The 12034-nt window shown below is 35.1% G+C and overlaps 1 protein-coding gene across 4 annotated transcripts in view; it reads right to left on the reverse strand.

Annotated features, from left to right (window-relative positions):
- The window catches only part of LOC143229677 (protein O-mannosyl-transferase TMTC2-like), a 262964-nt gene that overhangs the window by 21436 nt on the left and 229494 nt on the right, over nucleotides 1-12034 (reverse strand). For 3 of the 4 annotated variants that reach the window (XM_076462361.1, XM_076462362.1, XM_076462363.1), the window contains 2 exons: nucleotides 3170-3755; nucleotides 775-1720 (listed from right to left, as the gene is read on the reverse strand). In XM_076462361.1, the coding sequence (XP_076318476.1) occupies nucleotides 775-1720; nucleotides 3170-3755 (1532 nt within the window). Of the gene's footprint in view, nucleotides 1-774; nucleotides 1721-3169; nucleotides 3756-9366; nucleotides 9576-12034 lie in introns of those variants that run through there. The other variant, XM_076462364.1, reaches the window with a different exon arrangement.

The raw sequence follows: 12034 nt of genomic DNA on the forward strand, positions 1-12034 counted from the left end.
AGCGCCCTAACCACCTGGCCATGCCGAGCTACGCAGAGATGTACATGTCTACTTAACTATGACTGTATATAAATTGTATGAAAAATATTGCAAGTTTAGTACTTTGGTATAGATATTTGTAAATGATTTGGTGTTAGCTTACTGATCTAAATCAGTTTGGTATTAGTCTACCAGTGTAGATCGATCTGATATTAACTTATTTATATAGTTCAATTTGGTATTACCTTACTGATATAGATCGATCTGGTATTAGGTTACTGATCTATATCGACCTGATGTTAACTTACTGATCTAAATCGATTTAGTACCATCTGCTTGTCTTGCATTGATTTGGTATTAGCTTACTAATCTACATCGATTCTGTCATAGCACCTAAACTTAAACATTTACATTGGAAAACATTATAATCGATTTACACTTATCATTAAATAGGCTTCTAGTTGAGAGTACAGTTATTAAGAGTAGTTGAAACTTTTCAAAATGTCCACGAGGATATTTAGCAAAAATGTGGTTACACTATGTAAGGTCTGGGGTGTATGATGGGACACATGGCATGGCAATCAACTGGTACAAAGTAATCATTACAATTGTTAATATTAAAACAAGACTCTATTCCTTACATAGATCTACAAATTCAAACATAGGAGGTACAGCTACATAACTAGAAATCCACAAAGTTAATAACAAGTTTCTCTCCACAGAAACGGGAACAAGAGACAAAGAAAACACTAAAATGATCATATTTAGTTAGCGTTGTTTTAGATACAGACATACCTTTTGGTGGGTTGATGGGTATACCAGATCTGTAGAGACTCTCTTCGGTGTACCAGTCTTGATTTCTTCTGAAAGTTCGTATGGAGAAAAGAATGAAGATAAGCACTAAGATACACAATAACGTTCTCCGTCTTCTTGCACTTTCCTGGCGCTTGCATAGGTGTTCGAAACCTAATGCAATCAGCAGACAGAAGCCCATGCTAGGGATGTAGAGCACACGTTCGGCGACGACAAAACCCACGTAGAAGAACAAGTTGGTGGCTGGAATGAATGGCAGTACCAGGAGAGCCAAGGAGAGTGTCACAGCATCCAGACGAGACGAGCTGGTTAAAGAACATTCAGTACAGTCAAAAACAGGAGAACACACGGATGATTGACACAGTGACTGTTGAACATGACAATTTCCATTCAAAAGACGATGACCATTACAGTTTGGCTGAAGGAAAGAGTGAATGTTATTATTATTGTTCAATAGAGGAACACACTTTTTGTGTCTCTGCGCAGGCCCGCTGTGGCTAGAATAAAACGTAAGTTTTGGACTCTGATTCAGAGTTTGACACAAACAAGCATGACTAAAGGCACTTTCTGAAAGAACTCCTTTCCTAGATAAATGTTTATGTACAAAGAGAAAAATATAAATTATTCCGCCATAGAAACACAGAGAGACGAGGTTCCTGGGATCGGAGATGGAGCATATGACGGGAACAGCTTCCATTGACCAGTCAAAACTCAACCACAGCGGACATAGAAGTAACCAGAAGTTGAAGGCTGGGAGATAGAAAAATGTTAAAGTCCGAGTCACAAGACTGTCGCTGTCTGCTGCAGGATTGTCTGCTGGGGCAAAGTCCGGGGGTTTTATGCCCATGAGGTGAATTCTGAACCCCACCAACACAACGGTTGCCCCAAGGAGGTGAAGAAGCCCCTCACGTAGACCCTGATAGCGTTTCTAGAATAAACACGATACATCAGTAAGTTCCAAAGAAATAGTAATTACAGAATACTCTTTTTTTTATGTAAAAATATTTATATTTACAGTTTAACAGATAAACAAATTAGTTATAACTTTGATATAACGACACTACTTTGTAATTCATATTTCTATTCGGAGTTTCTCTAACTTAAAACAACAAAATGGCAACAATATAATAAACACTGATCAGTTTCCACCACATAACTTATACTCTGTTTCTATAGAAACTAAATGTTTTACTTGTAGTAAGTGACATTACTGGATCATCAGGTTTCTTTACACTCCAAAGTCTTTTTATTATTATACATAAACCAATAAACATGCACACGGCTGTTTAATATTCGATTCCTCCTCCCCCTCAATACTATACGTCTATATTTTTACAACGTTACACAAAAAGCGGTCTCAGAAAAGCAACTTGATAAAAGACCGATTCTATGGCCTGCAATAAAAACTATCACAATAAGAAAGTTAAACAGAAAATATCCAAGTTTACTAAATCTGTTAAAAAAGTCTCATCTTCGTTTTGTCCAATGCAGAATTTGTGGTAAATACAAAAAACAATTCCGAGCAGCAGTTAACTGTAACAAACTGTTCAAACTGTTAGGCTTACAGTAACTTACTCTACAGATTCGTCACACTGCTGTGGACAGAGTATCAATCAACGTGATATAACTTTATTTCTGTATAAACAGCCAATTACCTAGCTGTGAGATTTCAGCCGCTAGGCCAGTTTGGTTGTGTAAACATATAACTTATTTAGACAGATTACTATTGTAGGGTTAACAAGACGTAAAATATGGGATTACATATTTATATTTCGTCTTTATTGTTAATGTTAACAATTTTATACGCTTCTTATCCTAACAAATTTGTATTTGGTATAATGTATATATAACATAAGTGATAAGCACGTTTTAACTTGTGACAAATATATAACACTGATCTCTAAGAAATTATATAGAATGTCAACTAAACAGTAAAACAAAATAATGTTCTTTACATGTGAATCATTCTGAACATAGGTTGTCTATATATGAACCACTCTGAACATATTATATACGTATGAATCACTATAGGCACATTTATCTACATATGAATAATTCTGAACACAGTTTATATTATCTACATGTATATCATTGTATGTTTTCTATATATAAAGTGCTAGGAACACATCATCTATATACGAATAACTCTAAACGTTATCCATATATGAATCACTGAACACCTTATCCATATTTAAGTCACAACATATTATATAGAAATCATTCTGAACAGAGTTTTATCCGCGCATGAATCATTCTGATCTCTGAACACATTTGAAATACACTGAACACAATTATAATCTATACGCGGATCTATTTCTTACGTGTTATATATATATTTTTGTAATGTACATGTGCTAGTTTCTTAGTAAACTCTCACCTCTGCTAGAACTGCGGGTATGTCTTTCGGGGTTAGATGGTGCTGGATCATTAGATCGTACAGTATACACACACCCAGCACTGTAATTCCATGTTCCTTGGTCAACATGGCTGCCGAAGCGAGTGCAAGTGTTCCGTAAAGCGCTATCCAGCGACGACCACAGTATTCAGGTTCCTTGTCTCGCCATTTACAGTACTGAACATAGGCCTGCAGTGTCAAAAGAAAAAAGAAGCAAGCTCCAACGTCTGCACGACCCACCAACCCTGACACAGCCTCTGTGTGGATTGGATGGACGGCGAACAACAAGCCAGCCACAGCGGTGGGCAATGCTCGCTGCAAAAAGACCCCTGCTGCCAAGTGGGTAAAAAGCCCGGACACCACGACGTGCAGAAGAACATTGATAACATGGTAGCCCCATGGGTCTAAACCCCCCAGCCAGTAGTTCATACGGAAGGACAGGACACAGAGCGGCCGGTAGGACTTATGGGAACCACTGTGTGAGAGCGGTGTACCCCAGAAGTCATTCCTGAAGAGACTGGACAAAGGTGTGCTTGGTAAAAGATCCTGGTTCGTCTTAATGGCTCGGCTATATGTTAAAAAACAAGAAAGAAAATAATCTATTATGCAGAATAAAACATAAAAAATGGCATGAAATAGCAGAATTGTCTCTCATAATGCCAGTACTAAAAACAAAGAAAAATGAAATTATTAGTACCACAGGAACGATACATCACGATTGTTCAAAACAGATACATCATTATTATTACAGAATACATCCATAATTAGTATCATAAAAATGTATAATCTCTACAACAGAAAATTATTACTATCGCCCAAAGTAATTATTAATATTTCGGACAAAAAATCATTTGCATCAGAGAAATACAAATAATCAGCGACACAGAAAGAGAGCAATCACACAATATGCTATCACTTTTGAATTATGGCAGGAAATACCCAGGGCATCCAAATGATCAAATAACGTATACTGATCTTTGTAAGTCAGAATGCAGAAAATATATATTTAATTAGCCATGTCGAGTGTCAGGTTTATTTTTATTTTCGCTTTAAGTAACAACGTGCTCTAATCGGAAGTTAATATTAATAAAAAATAATTTTACTATTGGAATTAGAAATGAAATAAACCATCCACTGATTTTAGCGATAAGTATTAAGGTTATTAAAATTTGGTTTCGATACCCGTGGTGGGCGCAGAACAGATAAACCATTGTGTAATTCTGCAATTAACAGCATAAAAGTGCTTATCCTTGATGACGAGAAATTCACTTGAAATGAAATATATCTCAAAACGGCTGGTATGGGTAGGTCACGGCTGGTGTGGGTAGGTCACCTTCAGATTTAAAAAGAAGGAGTTTACAACTGACCGTTGCCAAGTCTTACGGACGAGAGTATAAAGGTCGAAACGTTCTCTGGTTATCAATAAAAGTGTTAATACCCAACTCTGAGATACAAAACTGTGTTCATTATGATAGCTAAGATTCATCGTCACAATCGTACAAAAAGGTGTAACTGTCGTAGATAATACCCATCATAATGTACATCACTACACTGTCAACATTATATCCTAAATATCATAGTAACTACAATAATATATGAATAGCATTGGTGCACCAAATACACGAAGATCACAAATCATATCGGACAGAAGGTACCATGCCATTAATATCAGTTCTGTAACAAGACAATAATAACCCTAAAGCATTTCTAGCTGCACACAAAAGTGGAAAGGTTATCACCGCTGTGTCTTAAAATTCGCCACATCAGGCTGAAGAACGGAACGTATTTCATAAAAAAATAAAAATTATATATTATAGCAAGATGTTTCAGCAAATTATGAAAAATACGGCTGTAAATTTTGTAGTTGTTATTACTGTTATATTATCTGTCACTATTTGTTACCTTTAACTGCGTCTTTCTTACGTTGATACTTACAAGAGGCAACCTCTTAGACATACGTTTACTAGAAGCTATTCTAGTGTTCAGTAATATGCAAGTAAGTATATTATGCGATTCTAACATTCCAGTCATATGGTGCTAATATGAAAGGGCTGATTCTTTTTAACAATCATGATACATACACACAAACCTTGTACGTGAAAGACCAATCCAGTGAACCAAAGTGTTACAATATAGTTATATCTAAATAAGAAATACGACACTTGTGTGTAATCATATATATTCTGAAGTAACAGCAGATATTTTCATTTAAGAAAAATTAAATGCCAAGGAAAGTTTATGGCTACCTCCTATTAAACTATATGTCTTAAGGCTTAGTGCATAGATGTTAGAAATCGAAATATCAAATTTGGAACAAATTCTCGAATCTATTCCTTTATAAACGTGTCAGATTTCGAAAGAGTTTTAAGAAGGACTTTTTACGATAGTTATTTTCATGATACAACTTAAGGTTTATACGAAAAATACCATAATTGGTGTGTTTTAAAATATTACACTACTCTCAAATAAAATATTTTGAGTACATGTATTAAACTTAACAATGCGTCCATTGAAAGTTCTACTCTCCCCAGCACAGCTAATCCATTGTGGAATTTTGTGCTTAATACCAAACAAATAAACAAAGTCTACTGTTAATATAACAGATTTTATGTAAAAACAATTACACACATGCGCATGGCAAATCGACAGAACTCTAAACACATCAAGGCAGCCATGATTTGGAACAGAAGCGTCATTTCTAAAGCATGAATCTTATCACACAATTTTAACAGGGGATCATTATTTTTGCAATCATGCATTTGGCCGCACAGCTATTGTCAGAGGACACTCTACAACGGTAATTGTTATTATCAAAACATTAACAATCTCACAAAACCTAAAGCTAACCATAGGTAACAAGGAGATTACAAAATATCATCTTCACGGATAAGATGCAAACCACTAATAACAGCAATCATCACTACAGTTGCGCAAGAACAGTGGGAAACTGTTAGTAAAGCTAATAATCACCAGTGGACAGAAGAGATGAAAGAATTGTCAATTTTATGGAAAAATAAAATAATGCCAATAAAAACATGTCCCATTCTTACTGAAAGATGCAATATTAAAGTATATCTTGACACATAAATGAATCAGATGTAATATTGAGAAGTTTTATCACATTGAAGAAAGCAAACGTCGCCGTTTTCAATTGTTGTATTAGAAAATACAAAAAATTCGAGTTTTAAAAGATAAGGAATTATTTCGGATAAAAAACAAACTGAAAATCGAAATGCTGGTTTAATAATTCCAGATAGCAAGTCGATTGATGAGTGCTGCCGAGGACGGAAATAGTAGTATAATGATACAGTTAATAAGTTGTTTACCCTAATCTGTTATTGATGAGAGTATTCAGGTAATTTAAGACCAGGATGAAACATGCGAGAACTTTACGTAATAATTTTGGGATTTCTCGTTACACTAAACTCGATTGTTGGTCGACAAATAATTTTTAAGTAGTTGTGAAACCAACTTTAGTGATTTTACTTGTTCATATATGGTAACAAAATAATTGTATGCGTGTAAAATATGTATTTAAAACTTACACAGATATAATTTAGTGTGTGAGGATATTCGTTCTGTTGGTGGAACGTAACCGTAGCAACCGAAAAACGAATAGTTAAGCCTTGCTTTCCTCTCATAAGCCGTGTAAAGGTATTCGTTCTGGTGGAGAAAAATCATAGTAACCTTATACGATCAGTTGATTTTCATTTTTATTTCATAAGCTTATCTCGTTTTAAGGAATTTTCTGACGAAAAAAATAAGTCGTTCACATGTAAATGAACTGCAGTTTTCAATACCTCACTTCATGTTGGGAAATGGAACAGCCAAAAGAACGGTTTTGGGTCGTGCTAATCTCGTGAGCAAGAAAATTTATAAATATATTATGTTCACGTGCTCAGTAGATTTATTTTTCTGCTCTCCCACTGGTCGATATTTTTCTTCTAAATACGTGGAGTGTGTGACATTTGTTTCTAAGCGTTTCAGTGTACGTTTGTTGTCTGTGCAATACGTCATACAGATATCACAAAATACAAACATTTTTAGCAGAAGTGTCTAGCCTGCCTTTTACGATAAAATTTGAAGGTGCTAAATAATAAAAAACTTGGTTATTTCCCAAATTTCTTCTTAATGGTAATAATCGCGAAATACAAAATGGCTGTTCAAAACATACCTTTTTTTCATTGCAGGCAAAATTATTTATTACTCAAGAGAAGTTCAGTAGAAATATCTGACATACCGTCCAAAATGTGGTTTGTCACAATATGCATAAAAGTGATACATTTAAAACACATACCGTTTATTATCTTGAAGATCGAGCGTGGTCAAATGGCCGTGCCTAACTATGGATCTTAGGGCCATTCATTGTTCGCATCCGTTGCCGATGAAAAAGTAATTTTCCGCACTTTGAGGTCGTGGGTGTATTATAGGAGCAATGGCCAATTACCATATTTGGTACTGTTTACTAGCTGCCTTCCATCTACTGTATCAATTGAAAATTAGGGAAACTTGACGATAGTGAGCCTTTTGTAACTTTGCGCAAATACCAGATACACACATACACATAAAACAAACAACCTTGTAATCTACAGACGCACATCATTAATTTTGTCCCGTAAATATAAATAGAAAAAGTAATTTTTCTGCTGGAAAACCCATCAAATCCCATTGCACTGTTTCTTTTATAGGTTTTAAAAACCCATCAAATCCCATTGCACTGTTTCTTTTATAGGTTTTATTAAAAAATAGCATTTTTTAAACCAGAAAAACAAACAAAGTTGTGACGTACGAAAAAGCTTTAAAGTGACATATCATAAAAACTAGGACACTTATCTAAAGTTTATACGATATAAGAAATTCAACACTAATGTATTAAATCTTGTATATTTCATGTTGGGTTGTTTATCTTTAGAGGGTAAAGTTTTCTGTCAATACACAATACGTAATTTCCAACAGCAAATGCTTCTCCAATAAGAATGGTTTGCAAACAAATATTTCACAGTTTTATGAGGAGTGTTTTCTGAAAAGAACGAATGAATAGGGTATTCTTTTGAGTCAAAATGTTTTGATGTAAGATGAAAACAAATCGTCTAGAAGACTAGAAGAGTGAAATATTGAAGAACATGAACTCAAAAGGCACGAGAACACTGAAAGAGTGTAAGTGTGTAAGGAGAAAAAACACGCGGGTTTTAACATTTTGGTTGTGTACATTCTGGTAAGAATATGAGAAAGTGAAGTAAATATCTGTCACAATGTTATGTAAAGCTGTAAACTGATTAAAGGTAAGCAACATACGTTTCTACGATGTGCGAAAAACTTCTAGTTCGTCAGTGAAATAAAACCGTTCGATAATTACGTGTTCTCTGTTCAGAATTGGTCCCGGCATTACCAGGTGGTTAAGGCACTCGACTCGTAACCCGAGAGTCGCGGGTTCGAATCCCTGTCACACCAAACATGCTCGCCCTTTCAGCAGTGGGGGCGTTATAATTTTACGTTCAATCTCACTATTCGTTGGTAAAAGAGTAGCCCAAGAGTTGGCGGTGAATGGTGATGACTAGCTGCCTTCCCTCTAGTCTTACACTGCTAAATTAGGGATGGCTAGCGCAGATAGCCCTCGTGTAGCTTTGCGCGAAATTCAAAGCAAACAAAAACTGTTCAGAATTGACAGTGTATACGTCTCATAGCAACGCATAACCAGAATCTTTTTTTTTTTTTTTTTACATTTTAAAACAAAACATAAAGAAAACTCTAGACTTACACGAAATTTTAAATACTTTTTTATTGTGGTATATTTGATCCAGTATTGTGATCATCAGATATGGATTATGTAATATATTTGATCCAGTATTTTAATAATCAGATATAGATTGCGTTATACTTTTGATCCAATATTATGATCATCAGATATGAATTATGTAATATTTTTTATCTAGTATTGTGATAATCAGATATGGATTATGTAATATATTTGATCCAGTATTTTGATAATCAGATATGGATTGTGTAATACTTTTGATCCAATATTATGATCATCAGATATGGATTATGTAATATTTTTGATCCAGTAATCTGATCATCAAATGTGGGTTATGTAATACTGTTGTTTTAGAACCTTATTATCCGGAGTGCTATTGACAGATAGCTGTACATATTGGTAAAAAAATTCGTAGAAAACCTACCTCAAGTGAGATTCAGTTCACTTGCACTCTCTAAGAATGTATCGGTATTTCCAGGAGTAAGTCACAATACAAATATATTTATCTTTATGTGTGTAGGTTTTCTATAGCAAAGCCACATCAAGTTATCTTCTAAGCCAACCATCCTTTACGTATGTGATTGCGTATATTCAAAGTGACAAAACTTCCTACGAAAACCTATGTTTTCTTAACAACTAGTGTCAGTGATACGCAACGCACTTGGGGAAATGTCAGTTTTACTTTGTAAACAAAAATTTAAAATCTACGCTTAAATACCCTATAATATTGTAAAATGTAATCAAAATATGCTGATTAGAATTCTACAAAGCAAGAATTCCAATAATACTGCTTCCTGAGTTTGGATCCAACGGCTAGTACTAAAAATCATATTTTCTTCCAATTAAAAAGTTTGCTTTTGGGCACGCGGCTTGAGTGCGTGTTTTCCTCTGGCCAAAGAGTTACCTTTGCTTCACGAGCTTAATAAAGCCTGTCACGCAACTGCACCTCCCGTAATCTCTTACTGTTTCCGCCTCAACCCATGCACGTGGACGCGTTCGTCTTCCTTCCGTCGACACATACCTTTGAAAAATGCTAACTATATATATTGGAATTTAGTCGCCATTGGAAACATTGTTCGCGCATGAGCCCTTTCTATGCAACTGCATCTTCACGTAGCATTCCAAACAAAATGAGTGTAAAATGAGGGGTTGTGTTGATTTACGTCATATCCTGTCGGCAAAGTCAGCAACTGAAAACTTAATGCTATTAGGCAGCCATAAAGAAGCTCCCGCTGTAGTTAGTACCTTCGTCACAGCTTGCTGTTGTGAACTAAGCACATACTACGCTGTTGGCGGTAGTCATCAAACACTGGCGACTCAGTTGATGGTATAATGACGGAAGTTGCTTAATTTAATGTCCAGCACACAAATCGAGCCAAATTAGACGCATAGACGACAGTAGAGTAAATTATTAAAGCTCGTTGAATCTAGTTCCACTCATTCGAAGAAAGGCAGGAAGACTGGATTCTAAGTAGACTTAATTAACAATTTTGGCACATGTCCATTTTTTTTTTCAATAGGTAATGCTGATTTAACTTTTCCGTGCGCACTGATAGTTGTGGAACAACGTATCTCATTTTCATAACCAATACGGTTAACTTTAGCTCTCTCGTTTTAATCTCTTCTTTGAAACGAGCTAATAAAATGTCTAGAAATTAAAAAACAACAACTATATAATTTAATCAACTATAAAGAGTTCTCTAATGAAAACAGAAAAAAAAAAAATTACATATGTGACCATAAAGTTATAATCGAGCTATTTTCATTCAATTATCAAAACTTTAATATTTAAGCAGGTCAGCGGTAAGTTTATGGACTTTCAATGCAATTATGCGTGGTTCGATTCCTTCGGTGAACCGAACTCAGGTTGTTTTATAGCTTTGCGCTAAAAGCCAACTACAACAACAAAAGTCAAATTACATTTTTGTGCAATGTGAGGACAAAATAATGATTAAATAGAGCAAATTGTTTTGTTTCTTTTAGTTGTTGTTTGTTATTACGCACAAAACTATACAATGAGCTATCTATGCTCTACCCACCATGGGTATCGAAACCTGGTTTCTAGCAGTATATGTCCAAAGGCATTCATTCCATTGTGTCACTAAGGGATTAGAGAAAAGCCAAACAAATGTCTATTCCGCTGTGTTTGTACCACGATATTTAGAGTTAAAATCCCCGAGTTTACCGCCGAACGATAGAGAGACGCGAAATCAACAAGTGTGTAACATAGTCAAATATCAAGCATTTTAATGAAAAACAACAACAACACACACACAAGTACAACAAGAAATGGACATGTGACCAGAATATTAAAAATATTTTAAGACAGTTCTGACAATTCAATATTTTCTATGCGGGTCATTTTCTATGAAAATGTCATTCTGACAAGCTTGAAATTTAATAAAACAAGGAAATCAATATTAACACGAAAATTATGTGTTTGTTTTATTTCAAAATTACTCACAAAACTACTCGAGGCTATCCGTCCATAGTTTAGAAGTAACAGACTAGCGTTATTGTTGTTGCTTGTTAATAAATAAGCACAAATCTACACAAAGGGCTATTTGCGCTCTGCCCACCACGGGTATCGAAACCCAGAATAGACTCGAGAAAGACAGCTAATCAACATCACCAACTGCCAGTTTTTGAGTTACTCTTTTATCAACGTAAAGTGGGATTAATCGAATGAACGGGCGAGAATGTTTGACGGGATTCAAACACTGGACATGCGAGACAACCTTCCTAAGCAGAAGGATATGTTAAATATAAAATTCAGTATGCTCTCCCTATATATCTTATTCATAAGATACTCATAACATGGTAGAATCTAAAAGAGAAAGTGGTATTTAAAACAGGGAAATGGAGCATAAACTGTAACATACATATGTATATACACTTCAGACGGGAAGACGCTTAATAACTTCAGACTTTGTTAAACTTGCGATTTTTTTTTTACTTTTCGTGACTGTAAAATCACAAAAAAATGCACGAATCTCAAACTTGTCTACTTCTGTCAGAGAGAGCTGTTGTAACATATCTTTGTGCAAAGTCTTAACTGAAATGTATTGGTCGAAATATGGAAATAGTAGGGC

The sequence above is a fragment of the Tachypleus tridentatus genome, chromosome 10 (assembly GCF_004210375.1).
Source record: "Tachypleus tridentatus isolate NWPU-2018 chromosome 10, ASM421037v1, whole genome shotgun sequence".
NCBI lineage: Eukaryota > Metazoa > Arthropoda > Merostomata > Xiphosura > Limulidae > Tachypleus > Tachypleus tridentatus.